General features: G+C 36.4%; 2 protein-coding genes across 2 annotated transcripts; both read right to left on the bottom strand.

Annotated features, from left to right (window-relative positions):
* Positions 1-3100: 3100 nt before the first annotated feature.
* Positions 3101-8665, bottom strand: LOC127091010 (uncharacterized). The gene is given in 10 exon segments (XM_051029503.1): positions 3101-3621; positions 4200-4544; positions 4650-4866; positions 5155-5272; positions 5274-5320; positions 5627-5695; positions 5781-6440; positions 6662-6976; positions 7076-7324; positions 7965-8665. Coding segments are annotated over 10 exon segments (2640 nt in total). The 5' UTR covers positions 8493-8665; the 3' UTR covers positions 3101-3529.
* A 5015-nt stretch (positions 8666-13680) lies between these two features.
* LOC127097107 (uncharacterized GPI-anchored protein At5g19250) lies at positions 13681-14844 on the bottom strand. The gene is made up of 2 exons (XM_051035617.1): positions 14618-14844; positions 13681-14472 (listed from the first exon to the last, which is right to left on the bottom strand). The coding sequence occupies exons 1-2, from the start codon at positions 14703-14705 to the stop codon at positions 13970-13972; spliced, it is 591 nt and encodes a 196-aa protein (XP_050891574.1). The 5' UTR covers positions 14706-14844; the 3' UTR covers positions 13681-13969.
* Positions 14845-15145: the final 301 nt, after the last annotated feature.

Below are 15145 nucleotides of genomic sequence, written 5' to 3'. Positions count from 1 at the left end.
GTCGAAAGGAAGGCCGAGTCAGCCTATCCTTAACCAGGAGAAAGTTTATCAGAATTCCAAGAGAAGTGCAAAGGGAATGGGTCAAAGGCTCTGCTATGCTCAAAGTGCAGTGTAGTGTTCAATGAGAAAACCGCCAAAAAATTGGAGGCCAACAACAAGGCTGTGAAAGAGGAGAAACCTGTTGTCCCATGATTTGTGTTCGATAAGCATGAAACACCTCGATGGAACGAAGATTAGAAAAGTAGGTTTCAACGCTCCCGACCAAAGACCTTCATTCCTCCGACTGATGTTCCACAGAAAAAGTGGATAGAGTCTGTCAACTAAAAAGGGGGTAAAAAGCAAAAATTGAGAGTGTTAGAGAAAGAAACAACATCTCCAGAGAAGAAAAGGGGCTACATAATATCTTCTAACTACCAAGGATAGAATCCGATGACTAAGACACAATAAAGACGCTACCAGCAAAACAAAAAAGCTGGGAAGGTCGTTACCACTCTACAGTTGAAACCTTCGGAAACCACTGGATAAAAGAAACAAACACCAAAGGTCATAGGGTCAGGAAAAATGGAGGTCAATCAGACAGTGGTCATGATTGTTGACTCGATGGGAAAGAAGGCAGTAATAACCACTCAGAATGTGGAATGTTCATCAGATATCGAGAAGCAACCATGAAGTTGGGGCGAATCGAAGGAAGAAGAGCCCGAGTATTCTCCCTAACCAGAGGAAGGGGAGCCCGAATACTCCCCTTAGTCTGATGAGGAGTTCGACGAAGACATGTACGACGAAAACAATGATGACATTTATGGTGATGATTTCGTTGTAAATCATGGCATTGTATCAGCGTTGTCAGCTGAATACGACATGGTATCCGAAGTCTCTAAAATAGAGGGAGATTTTGTGCCAGATGAGACAGACGAAGGAAAACCTTTGTGCTACTATGTCATGAATAACGGCGTGGTGGAAGAACAAAAATCTATGTTTGAAAGGCCCGACCCAGGGATGATGTACCATCTAAAACCATTGTTCATCAGACAAAGGTCGATGGAATGGCGGTGAACAAGGTCTTTGTCGATGGAGGTGCTGCAGTCAATTTGATGCCCGATACTCTATTTAAGAAAATAGGAAAGGGTGACGAAGACCTTCGATAACACAACATGGTCTTATCAAGCTATGAGGGGAAAACCAACAATATAATGGGGTTGTCCAGGTCGATCTCGATATGGGCACAACGACATGTTCAACACTATTCATGGTAATAGACTCCAAAGCCAATTTCAATTTACTCTTGGGTCGAGAATGGATCCATGGGATAGGGGTTGTACCATCGACGGTTCACTAGAGACTTATAATCTGGCGAAAGGACGACATCATAGAAAACATTGAGGCCGACCAAAGCTATTACCGGGTCAACGATAGGGGTTCCAAGAGGTCTTTGACCAACACTTGGCGAATATAGCTCCATGTGATAACGAATCGGGCTCCAATACCTCCGTCAAAACTGGTCGAGTTCTGAACTTAGAACCTGATCATAGTTTCATATGGGATAACAAGGAATACACATGATCAGAGACGGGAATTCCACCTACGGGGTGGCCTGCAGTCGATGAGGATGACTGCTGAGTCAGAAAGCTTGGCTCGAACTGTGGCCTATTTGTCTGAAAACAAGAGGAGGTCAATTCTGGAAAAGGAGAGACTTATGAATTTGGCCTGTGAGGCCGAAGGCTTAGAAAATGGTCGACAAGACCAAACAACAACTTCAGAAAGCCAAAGGCTTGATTGTATTTATGACAACGAGCCTTCGGGGTTCGAAAAGAACCCATTAAATGAGTCTCAGAAGATGCAAGTGCAATATCCCCTTGAAGAGATCGATCTGGGAGATGTAATGATCAAGATCATAGGGTCAGACCAATGACTGAATGTATGCAGATGAAAATAGACATGACTGAATGAAATGGTTATATGAATGCAATATAATTTGAGTATGACAAAATTGGGGTATGACACTCGTCATCATAGATGCAATCGAGCTTCCGACTTTCTAAAGCTGTTTCTTTGCCATTTTTTTCCAGATTTTATTGTTTAAACAATTTCAACTGCTGTGGCTTCAGCAACCACCTCTTGTTGGGATTCAACCTCAAATGCCGCTTATTTTATTTTCAACCACATGGGCCAAAATTTGAGCAAGTGTGCTTGACTCGGTCATTGTTGTCTTCTGAGCCAGACCATCTATTATGTCCACTGATGGTCTCATATTCCCCAATAAATCCATGAGTGGGATGCAACTTGATTAAATAGTAGACATCTTCATGCAAGGAAAATCCAGTTCCAACAGGTGTATATGGCAAAATGTTTGTCAATTGTCTATCAAAGTTATTCTTGTCTATATGATTCACATCAGCTAAAAAATAACTTATCAGCCTCAATATTCTCGACAATACCATCAGATTTTCAAATGGTGATTTTCTGATGCATAGTCTAAAGAACTGCCCCAATCCCATAAATTCATTCTCAACCAAGGAATAAGTTATAGTTTGCCTTGGTGAGGACAACCACAAATAAAGTGGGTATGGAGGTTGTTTCTACAACAACATCTACATGTATAACCCCTAGAGTTTTACTCATCTTCCCTTCATAGTTTGACAAGACCATGCTGTGAGGTTTTGGGTCTGTGTTGAACTTGCCAATCTTCCTCAACAACGAGTGTGACATTATGTTATACAGACTCCAGCATCAACTAGAACCTTATTTATGCCCACACTCTTGACCTTGACCCTTATGAATAGGGGTTTCAAGTGTTGTTGCATCGTCATATCAAACCATTCAAATACAACCTTGTCTTCATCGACGAGAACCATCCTACGTTACATAGTAACACAGGTTCGTGCTTGGCCAACTCTCCCGCCAAACCATTGTCTTCTTCTTCGGTCACCTCAGGGACCGTGACATATTCAATAGGTAACAAATAGGTAACAGTTTCATATGTTTATTTTTCTCTAAATAAAGCATCCATTAAATGAAGAATCGATTACAGCTCGTCTTTGAAAAATTACCGGAGATAGTTTGTTCACAAACTTAAATCAAATTATTTTATGAAATTAAATCATGACAAAATACTATTAGTCTATTAATATGGCTAAGGCAAAAATCATAGTCGCTTTACAAACATCAGCATAACTTAACAATATTATTCCCTTTGCAAACTGGTTCTTATCCAAAATTCTACTCTATGTATCTGTTATCACTAGTAATACATCTTACACCTGTAACATCCAGCTATTGTTCCAAAGCGTCCACTTAAAGAATGGTACCTACGGAAAAAAAGAATGAACTTAATTGGTGACTTTGTCTTATCACACACAAGAGCAGTGCAGCCATATTACTTGATCTTTAACGACAGCTGCTAATGTCCCCCAAAAAAGGATCCTGCCACAATCTCATATTGATTTTTCTGTGTAAAAACCCTCAACTACACACTGAAAAATCTAGGGGGGAGAATCTCCATGTTTTAAGAGACGGATTGAATTGGCAAGTATCACTTGGGAGGATCTGAACTTATCAGATTGACCCACAAGTTTGCGAGCTTAACAAAGCAGTGCTTCCCGTTCCATGTCACCAAATTTAATCCTGGTACATAAAAATAATAGTACGTGATGATAGATAATTGAGATTTCCAACAGTTTTAAATGAAAAATGAAGAGATTTCCAACATCACATCATTTCCCATTTCATTAAAAAAATATAGCTTCTGAGCTAACGATCCAAATAGATACCAAGTCAAATGTAAGTTGGTGTTTAATATTCAGCTATTAATGCAAAATGCAAAGACATTAATCTAGCAGCACATTTGCACATGCACCTTATATATTAGGGGTGTTTTAATAGTTTAGTCCTGCAGATCGAATCTCTAGCAGCAGCATCTGAGAACTTGTGAGAGGGTTCAACTGCTAACAGATCAGTTTAGCTAACACAAAAGATTTCACTTCAGGTGGCCAAAGGAACCAAATTGAAGAGATATCCTAATTCCATGCATCAATAATTGTTGAAACATGTATGAAAATTTAAGTTCTTAAAGATTTGTTCTCATCATTGATAGAAACATTACACTTTGTCACAGTGGAAAAGATATTTTCTATTAAAAACATAACTTTCAAGTCATATTTTATCAGCGGGGAAGAGACAGCTAAAGCTTATTGTACAAATACCTGGTATGCAACCAGCAGGCAAGGCTGACAATTGGCACATAGTTTCCTCTCCTGAGAAGACATAGGTCTGAAGTACATGCTCATCAAGCTCGTGAATGTACTTAATGGATTCAACTAAGTCCCTTGAGATGCCATTTGCATCAAAGTTATTATTATTTGATATACTAGAAAGAGCTTCTTCAAGTCCTGAAGCCAGCCATAGGCTATTACACTCGTTCAAAAGGGCAAATAAGCTTGTACAATCTATGGAACCTGATAATATCCACGGCTTGTGAAGTTTGGCCGAAGCTCCAACAATTTCTGCCACTCTATAAATTTCTCCAAGTGCATGGACATACTGAACACCTATTTCAACCCATGGCCGCAGAAAAAGGAAGAGGTCAATTCATACTCCATAAGTTCATCTGCATCAGCAGCACGTGACTGGCATGATTTAATCAAGTAGCTTACCTTTTGGGATGGATATTAACCGGTCATGGACATTCTTTTGTACAGCTTGCTTCCAGGTATAAGCACCATGTTGCAGCTCTTGAGAACAAACAAAGGCAATCTTGGACCATATTGTAAGATAATTAGATTGTTCTTCTCCTGACCCCAACTTGAGAATTCTTAATGTTGATACTGATTCTTTCAAGAGTTCCATAGCAGATTTTATATCCGTCTTGGCCTATCCAAATAGAAATATAATCATGCAATAACAAGTGTTGTCAAGCTAAATGATCCGGTAAGAAAGAAGATTAGCAATAAAATACAATAAGAAAATATAATCCCTATCAATTCAATTAATCTTAAGAACTCATGAGTATCATTACTTTTGCTAAAGTCAGTTATATCGTTATATATTTAGTATAGAACTAATAAAATCCTATTGCAGTTGAAATAACTATATATTTGCACAAACAATATAGTAAAACTTAAAAATACAACACTCAACATTTTCAAGAGATAGACATACCACAGACAACCTTGATGCTAGCTGGTATTCTGATTCAAGAGGTAGGAACTTTGGCTCCTTCAAAACTTTAAGAAGCTCATTAAAGTTTACATTTCTCGGCGAATAATTTTCTGAGAGATTCAACGGGTATGCTCATATGATGCTGATGCAGTATCTGAGAAAATTCCTGTACAAGAAAAGTAGGAACAAGGCTGAAGCTATATTAAAGTATGCATTTAATTTAATCAATAAAAAGAAAATGCATACCCTAATAACAAGCAGAAGAAAACCAATTTCACAATAGCATTAATTAATGGCCTCGCTCAATCATTTTTGACAGAGGCCTTTGAACCAATGAACACAAATCACAACCATGCCATTATGCTTAGGGTTCTATAGCTTGGGGAGTAGCTATTGTAAGGGGAAAATAAATAGCCACAAAAAAAATATTAGACACAAAATTTGATAATCATAAACTAGTCCGTATGCTGACCTGAATTTCCACCTCAAGAGCTTTTGTTTTTGCATCTTCACCTGAAAGAGCCACGACATCTCGAGCTTTCTAAGAAAATTTGTTGGTGAATAATTTCTGTGTTAGTAAGTATCATCCAATTTCTATCAAAGAAAGAGCACAAAAGGTTACCTACTTTAAGGTTCTGAAGATGGAAGAGGACATTATTGCACAACTCATCCTTTAACGTGCTAAAAAACTCCACACAATCAGATGGTTCTAATTTGGAGGATAACTGCGTCAGTAAATCTCTGTGATCTATAGTCGATGCTTGATCTTGAGTACTTTTTCCAGATATAGCATCCTTAAATTCCCACGAATCATCTTCAAAACCATCATTATCATTGATCAAATCAGAATTTAAAACATCCAAAGAAGTCTGCAACCCATTCTCAGTGACTTCTGTTGGATGATTAAGAGACGTGTTTTGTGCAGATTCCTGGGTCAATGTGGTTTCAGGTGAAGCATCCTTAAAGTCCCCAAAGTCATCATCTAAATCATCACTGTGATCCAAACCGGAGCCTGATAATTCGGGGGAGGCACGTATCTGATTTTCATTTGCTTTTGGTGTCACATTAGGAGAAGTTTTGTCTTCACTTTGACTATATAAACTCCATATCAAGTCATTGATAGATAAGTTGGAACCAGGACTATTAATGTTGTTCTGCATTGGAGATACTGGTGCACGGGGAGACAAATCTTGAGATACAAGATGTTCATTTGTATCAGGCATATCATCACCAAAAATTGACAGAGGCAAGGCTTCCCTACGATTCTCTGAAGCTATTAGCGGCTTCTGAAAATAGAAAGAATAGTAGCAAGGACAATATGTTTAAAAATTGTGAAGACTGGTTGACTATTAGACAAACAAATGTGCCATAAGACTGATTCATGAAATTTTTTAGTAGACACATAAGCAAAGTTTAAGAACTCAAGATTGAATGTGCTTTTAAAAAAAAAATTAACCCAGACAATACCCCATGATATACAAAATAAGATATCAAACTGATTCAGTACCTCGTGTTTTATTCCTATTTCCGTGACTGCGTCTTTTGATTCAAACAAATTGACATCTGAATCAACATTTATATTGGTTGGGGAGGCATTGCTTTTGTTGTTTACATCGTAGTTGTTTTCCGTCTTGAAGTACGACTCTGAAAATAGGCCGTTTTGGCCCATGGAACTAGATTTGAGATTAAAGTCAAAGCCCCACCCATTAGATTGATGAGATTGTGATGCAAGAGATGGATCAACAGTACTATGGGAAGCTCTACCATCATCATTGAGTGCTTCTATAGCAGTGGGATATATATTATCCTTTTTTGGTGCTTCCTAATACCAAAAATCCATAATCAGATTGTGTTAATGCATGTGCGTTGATAATCTAAACAATGTTGCATAAAATAAGAAAACTATGTTGAAACAACCAACCAAAGTTTGATTTGATCCTGGCCATGAATGTGCATTCTCCAACTTCCCAAAAGCTTGATTGAACATAGTAAACCCAGCTCCAGTTTCATTTGATTCACTTTTTGGACCTAGCTGAAGGCTGTGAGATGCAGAAATAGGACTGAACTCAAACCCCGGGTTCCATTCACCAACTTTGTCAGAAAACGCAGCAGATGAATCTAACAAAGCACCAACTCCAACCGCACCGTTACCATGCTTTGGCGTTTGAACCTTAAAATACAATACAGATTATCACTTCAGTCAAATCCAACTCATAAAGAAGAAAAAAAACATCTGTATATTTAAGCAAGCACGTTTTATTATGAAGAAACATGAAATGAACCTCTAGCCCTATAGCATTACTCCAAAACATAAATGCCACTTCACCAACACAAAAAGTAAAGCATTTATAAAAATCGATCAATAAATAACCAATTTCCATTTCTTTTCAACTTTTTTTCTTCCCATTTCACTGCTATTCATTCAATAAGCCTTTGATCCTCCCATTAAAAAGTAAATACTACAACAACAACAACAACAGTCAAGCCTTATCCCACTAAATAGGATCACCTACATGGATCATCTTTCGCCATAATGGTCCATCCAGGACTATATTTCTATCCAAATTGTTAATCTCGAGATCTTTCTTAATAATTTTTTAATAACATTCACCGATTAAATAGTAAATACATGAATATATACAACAATGCATAGCTTTCGAAAAGCTAGTTTCTACATTTAACAAGCCATGAGAAATATCCATCTACATATTTGAATTCAAGATAGCAAAAATCAATCAAAAGTTGAAATGAATACTAAATTTATAGTCTATACTACATTCAAGCATTCACGTAAGCTTCACCCAATTTACCTTATCATTCAAGTTTTCATTTCCAGTTTCCCGTTCGGCAGACTTGAATTCCCATCCATCATCATCCTCGTCCTCATCCTGATTCAAATTGTTTACATTTGAGTTCTTCGGACCGGTAGGACCAACATTGGATACCGAAGCTGATCCGTTTTGCTGATTATACAAATTGGAAATCAAATCACTAATTCCAACGGAACCATTCGAATCCGATCCCTTTTTCACAACACCACCACAACCGTTGGAGAAAAAATCATTGGAATTGGAATTGGAATCAGAAACAGGTTCATCATCTTCATCGCCGAAGATTGAAAGCGGAATAGCTCCTCCGCGAGCCTTGTTTGCAGTTTTCCCGAGGGGATCCGGGGAAACGGGAAAAGGATCAAAGGGTTTAGAGACGGTGGTGCCATTGATGTGATTGGAATGGTTGGCGAAGTTGCCCCAAGCGGAGGTGGAAGGGAGTGGTTGATTTGGGAAGGAAGCGAACTTGAAGTCGCCGAAGCTCTCGTCGTCTTCCTCATCTTCTGCCATAGCTGAGAGATTCGCTCTCTCTTGTGCTGTGTTCTTCTATCTTTCGGTGCCAATAGCGTTTTTTTTTTCTTTCAGTATGATGATAGATCTAGTGGCAAATGTTAATCCCAGTAAATTTGACGTGTGATACTGATATGGCACCATTACTGGTTAAATATTTAATAATGAATGAATCAGTGGCGAGTGATAATCATAAAATAGAATTTAAATTTGAATAAAATTAGTGGAATGAATACATTTGATTAAGCACCACTATAGCTTTCAGATTGTTTGTTCAGATAAAAGTAAAATTATTATTTAATCGGTCCTCCACTCACATACTCCTATTTCTTTTGAGGATTATATGAATATTTTTTTTTAATTCTTTTAAGAAATTAATGCATTTTATTGGTCTTGGATAAAAAGGTTAATTATTGAATATTTACAACTAAATATAATTAAAAGGCTAATCGAATACATAAAATAATCTTGACTTTCCTTCGGCCAACAAATTGTTAGTGATGTATATCAATTGAATGATAAATAAATTATATTATAACTTTTTAACTTTGCAAAGTTATGCAAAGACCTTGGAAATTTATACCTAGTCAAAACCTAGTGGAAATGTACACCTAGTCAAACTATGGGAAATTTGATATTTTGTTAGTGCTACTAATTAAAGTGGTAAAAAAACACACTAAATTAAAATGCTACAAAGGAGAGAAGCTCAATTCAAATTTGGGGCACCAGATACTCACGATAATAGGAAGAATCACATGTTATCGTGGTGCTTACGGTCAATTTTGGTAAATAAACGTTAGTATCAAAGATTGTTATCTACATGATCGATTAATGAATCCTATGACATATTATGCGTAAATTTTATAAATGGTTTTTGATGTTCATAAGTTTGATAAATAAATTGTAAATTAAATAAATTTATTGATTGGGTCAAAAATAATAGTAGTAGTAAGATAAATATAAAGACAACGAAGGCAAAGTAAATGCTCAAGAAATGATGTAAGCGATTTTAATTAAATGAATAAAAGATGGTGTACAATATCATACATTCCCTCATAAACTTGTTTCTCTCTTTGATGCATGTACTTTAAGTTCTATAGAGTTTTTGTATTTGATTTGTCATCCCTAATCCCTACACAGAAAATATCTATATATACTAGTGAAGATATAATTGTTTTCGACAATTGTGACTTGCATGCTCAACAAGTACCCTTCTGCATGGTCTTGTGGCTGATGGTTGACTCCCACATGTCTCTAACGACCAGATTTCTTTAAGTGACAGTTACTTGATCTTCATCATTCTGTAAGTGGTTGTAGTCGAAGTCTCAACCATCTTTCAACATTTGCCAAAATATGTTTAGTCTCACAAATGTGAAAATAAGCATGTCGAAGTTTACCAAACATTTGTCAAACAAAATATCAGTAAGTAACTTCAAACATCGTCATATCTCTTCTCGACATTAACTTTTCTTCGTCGAACTAGCTATGCCAAAAATACTAGCTAACAAATTAGCCCCTCGCCACAAAAAAAATGTCACTTTCGATTGAGTCCTCAGTGAAAGAGAAAGGTGATGATTTTGACATTATTCAAAGTAGTGCGTTGACGTCACTGCAATCATGACAACTTTTTCTAAATGTCTCCTTATTGCCATGCGTGTACAAGAGTTATCATTACTCCACTTTTTGAGGAAGAATGTGGCCTACAAAATCTTTAACTCCTCACGTCTCATTTAACTCCTAAAAAACTAAAAGTCACACTTGGCTAGGGCACGCCACGTGCTTTCTTTTGAGAAGATGGTATTGGTGGTATTTCCCCCAGAAAAAGTCTATAAAAAACCTAATGTTCTTTTCTTCAAACTTTCTCTGTTTCAAACCTTTGAAAGTTCCATAGCCAAAATTCTTTCGGTCAGAGCTTCTTCTTGTATTCTTCCATACTTTCACAAAAAATGGCAACATCATCTAAGGCGGTCACACTTCTAATTCCTTTGGCTTCTACCATGAAAGCTCCCATTCGTGTTGGAGAGTAATTCTTCACATAAGAACCTTCTTTGGAAGAGGAGAAAACGTTGATCTGGAAATCACAAGTAATGATTTCATTCATTATCTCTGATAATGTTCATGCTTTTCTAGAACCGTTATCTTATTCTTCTATTAAGACCAAAAAAAATGAAGGAACTTTTTCTTTGTTACCATCACTCTAAACCCTGCGTTATCTTGGATATCCCTTATGAAATGGATTTCATGAGTTCACCCATTTGCGTATTCCGTGTTGCGCCATATGTCAATCAAAACGCTTACTCTGAATGGTCAAACAAAGTTAAAGCCAAAAAGGCCCAGTTTTGAAAAAAGAACAGGGTTATATGAATTGATTCAGTTGTATAGGTGTGGGCCTACGTATAACCTAAACATGTTCATTGCAGCATTGTACTTCTAGGAAGGTTCGACTAACACATTCCAACTAAAATGTGTTGGTTATAACTGGCCTTCGACCCACTTGAGAGATTTTTAATCCTAAGTAGAAGGTTAACCATAATTTCAGCCTCACCATCAAGCGCGCTGCCTTTGTCCATTATATTTTTGACCAACACAAAACTGATACTGAAGATGTGTCAAATGAAGAACACATTGCTTTCCTGACACTTTGGCTGTCACATTTTGTTTTTTGTTCAAAGTCCCTGCAGGTAGCCAAGAAATATGTAGTTATGGTGATCCAACTCCAAGAGGGACACAATATTTATTTGAGTTAGTTAATTCTGGCCACGTTTTATGAATCACTAGGTAGTGGCACTCATGCCTTATAGACGTTGAAACCCAGGGAAGAATTCTCAATTACAGACCCTATATAGCTCTTACAACTTTGGCTAAATGCCAATTTTGAAACTGCCTTGCAGCTCAAGGTGTTGACTGAATACGTCGAAAGGGTTCAAAATAGACAAGTAGAAGGTACCAAGCTTGTCTTGTTGGCCCCTCTTGATCTGGGTCTTAAGACCAAAGAGTTATTTACAAAATACTTTCAGCTATTTTCAAGTTGTCATACCTTTACTCACTCTATGGATCCATTTGTAAGTCAGAGTCATGTGCCGAAATGGTTTAGGAGGGAGTTTCCTTCCTTCGCACTTGAACATTAAGCGGAGGCCAACGAGACATGGAAAGTCTTCTTGACTCCCACTCTGCTTTCCACCAAAGTTGTTAGTAAAAGGGATGGCTTGGAACTCATTGGCTATCAACCCAACTTGGCAGCTCGACAATTTGGTTTTAGCCAATTTCGACCTGATAGCCTCTTCAAGCATAAAAGTGAAGTCTATCTGGGCACTTGTGACATGACGAAGAAGGAATTTTTCGGCCGTTTGGCTCGTTTCAAACAAAAAACGCTTGATTTCCAGCCTTTTCATTTTAAAGCTTCTTTTTACAATACTAAAAACTTTACCAAGTGGTAGAGTGATTACTATGTTAGTAACTCCATCGACCACTGAACCTTGCTTCAGAATTTAATTGTTGCTTTTCCAAAATTGTAGAAAAAGACTCTGAAGACCAGAGGTATGCACTTGATAACTCGGAAAAGTATCGCAATTCAAACTCGACATACATACAAATTTGAGTCTTTTTCTCTTCCTTCTTATAAGTTTATGTTTCTACTTGTCCTTTGTTTAAGGTGTTTTGATCGCAAGAATGATAGTGCAGAGAAATGGTGCGAAACGGAGAAAACGGGAGCAAAAACCAAGTTCTACACTATTATGACGCCTACCTTGCCAGCAACATGGCGTGGCAAATGGGGGTCGACATCACTAGAAGATAAAGTCATAAAAATTCCAGCGTCAGCACCATGACGGGTATAGTCGTCATGACCATGACGTCCGTCATGGCTTCCCACTCGTGACTACCAAGGACGTTATGACCATGACGCCCGTCATGGACCTTCCCCTTAGAATTTTTTAGCATGTTTCATGACTTAGCCATATTTTTTCTCACTATTTTCTGCACGTTATGAGACACCCTAGTATGAACTTTTATTCTATAAATAGGTCTTTAGAGTTCAGTTTTCAGAATTTTAGTTTTTAGAATTTTATTTTAGGCAAAAACCCAATATTTGTAAAGTAGTTATCTTCTCACACTGAGAAATAACTATACCTTAGCTTAAGTCTGCAATTTTCCAGACAATATTTAAGTCATTTTTATTATAATCCTGCCAACATCAGAATTTTGGAGTTTAATTCAAAATTCATTAAGCACTTATTTTTAGAAAAGTTCAATTTAGATTATGTATAACATGTTTTTTTTCTATTTTACTGTTTTTTCTACTACTACTTGGCAAAGTATTTGGACATATTATGCTTATCTTATATTATTATTATTTATATCATCATGTTAGTTCTTAACATACCTTACTATTTTTTTCCATTTTAAATATGTCCGGTTAAACCAGTCGAGTACGGAATGTGAGGATCGTCATACCGACGGTGCTCGCATTTAAATCGTAAAAAGTATGATTAATTTGAGACTGTTTAATACTTGAATTTTTTTTGTTTTTATTAATTTGTTTATTGGAAAAGTCAAAACATAGAGATACTGGTTTTGATTTGAAAGAACAAAACCTTATGAAATTTAGAAAAAAATTAATTTTTAATTATTAATCCTACGAAAGTATCTTTTTAATTATTTAAGAAAAATTCAGTTTCAAAAAGGAAATTTTAAGAACTTAAGTCGTGGTACGAATCTTCAATAAGGTGGAGCACAAATCCTACAAAATTAGCACTCAAACGTTAAAATTAATGAGGTTAGAAAAATGTAACTTTGTAGGGGTGAATGAATAGAGATTTGTTCCGATGTGCAATAATACTTATATATGAATTTTCACTTACTCTATCGTGAAGTGCATGAGACCGTCAAATTAGATATGACGAATGGTGATTAGCTAGTAGTTCGAATCTGTCACGCGACCTCCACATGTAGCTCTTTGGTATTGAGTCGTTATTACTTATTACTGGACTATTTAGCCAACCCAAAACAAATTTCAAATGTATCATTTAAATCTCATGTTATGTTTTTATTAATTAATCAAATATATTATATTTTATTAATATCTACCAATAACAATAATATCTATATCGGTCCTATTCCATAACACAACACGGCTATTGTCTAGTTTCACTTTATTGTAATATAAGTAGCATGTATATCACCATAGATGTAAATTATACTTGCTAAAAAATTTCCACATTGATGCATATATCATCCACAAAGTGCTTACAATTTATTTTCCAAATATTAACAACCAAATCCCAATCTCAATATACACAACCCCTTACGTTACAAGTAATACATTGCTATTAAATCAGCAACTTGACAAAATAATACAACACTCCAAATCCAATATACAAAAAAATAATACAGAAAAGGTAAAAACTGTCCCCGAAACAAAGAAAATCCCACCAAATGAAGCAAACAAGAAACAGAACAGAAAAAAAAAACATTCAGTTTTAATAAAACAGAAAAACAAACAGACTCATGAATGTAGCCATCAGCAACCAATGACCCTTCCAAGCAATCAAAGAACTAGCAGAAGAAAAATCTCCAGAAGTTGAGTTAGTACTAATAATAAGAACCATCCAATCATCGTCAGAACCAACTCCTGCAATTGTATACTTTGAATCATTTAAATACTTTGTAAAGTGACTTTTCTTAGTATAGTTAGAAAACACATCATCTTGGTCCAATTTGGACACGTAAACAGGCATAATCACACCATCTTTTGTTGTGTTGATGTTGATCTTGCATTTCTCAACACTCTTTTCGAAGTTCGGAATTTTATCGTTTCTACCGGGTATAGGGTAATAGTTACGAAAGTCTTCACAGTTTTTATCTTCTAAATCGTCGGCAATTTTATCAGCTAAACAAGATGGCTTGTTAGTTCTCTCAAGAACGGGAAGGTTCAGAAGTTTTCTGTAAACGTTGATGTCATGAAGTAGATCTTTCTCCTTATCTGCAGAAAAAAAAATTCATAGAAAACAAAAACTCACATATTAGACATATATTTAGAATGTAAAATCACATGCGTAAGTATCATGTCTGTATGTCAGACATTGGACATAGTTTTCATCAGAAGTGTCGGTGCTACGATAAATTACCTCCGTAGGCACGAGTGACTTGACTTGGGAGCAGGCTGTGGGAAAAGACGAGTAGAAGAAGGTAGAGACCAAGCTTGATGGTTGACATGGCTAAATTAATAGAATGCAACAATAGTGGAGGATACCCTTAATAGAGACCTAAATGAAACTACAATATATATGATTGTAAAAGAGCTGCATCATCATGCATTATATATATGAGCCTATGTGCAAAGAGAAAAGATTGATGTGCGAAATGGATAAAGAATAAAATGAAGATGAAGCAAAAACTATAGTACACTTTAACAAATGGTGGGGGTTCTTCACCATGCTTTTTCTCATTAGAGGGAGATACTGTTTTCACTTTTATGGGTACTTTGCTTGTAACTAGAGTCTAGAGGGGCCTCTGTGCTGTTGTTATTCTTCTTGTTCATAACAAAAACAAATCTAGTGCCAACAAGAAAGCTCTTGCATAGAGATTAAAGTTTGCTTAATTTTACGTAAATAGACCGTACATTTTTTTTAAAAGTTAAAGTTTGAGCCTCGGTA

The sequence above is a fragment of the Lathyrus oleraceus genome, chromosome 6, assembly GCF_024323335.1.
Source record: "Lathyrus oleraceus cultivar Zhongwan6 chromosome 6, CAAS_Psat_ZW6_1.0, whole genome shotgun sequence".
In the NCBI taxonomy this organism is placed as follows: domain Eukaryota; kingdom Viridiplantae; phylum Streptophyta; class Magnoliopsida; order Fabales; family Fabaceae; genus Lathyrus; species Lathyrus oleraceus.
Note: the sequence above shows the minus strand (reverse complement) of the source record. Positions and strands in the feature narration are given on the sequence as shown.

Bases quoted from the DNA above. Each gene is read 5' to 3' on its own strand.
- LOC127097107 (XM_051035617.1), bottom strand. From the start codon at position 14,705: ATGTCAACCATCAAGCTTGGTCTCTACCTTCTTCTACTCGTCTTTTCC. The intron at 14,473-14,617 runs GTAATTTATCGT...TTTTTTCTGCAG, and splicing joins AGTCACTCGTGCCTACGGAG to ATAAGGAGAAAGATCTACTT.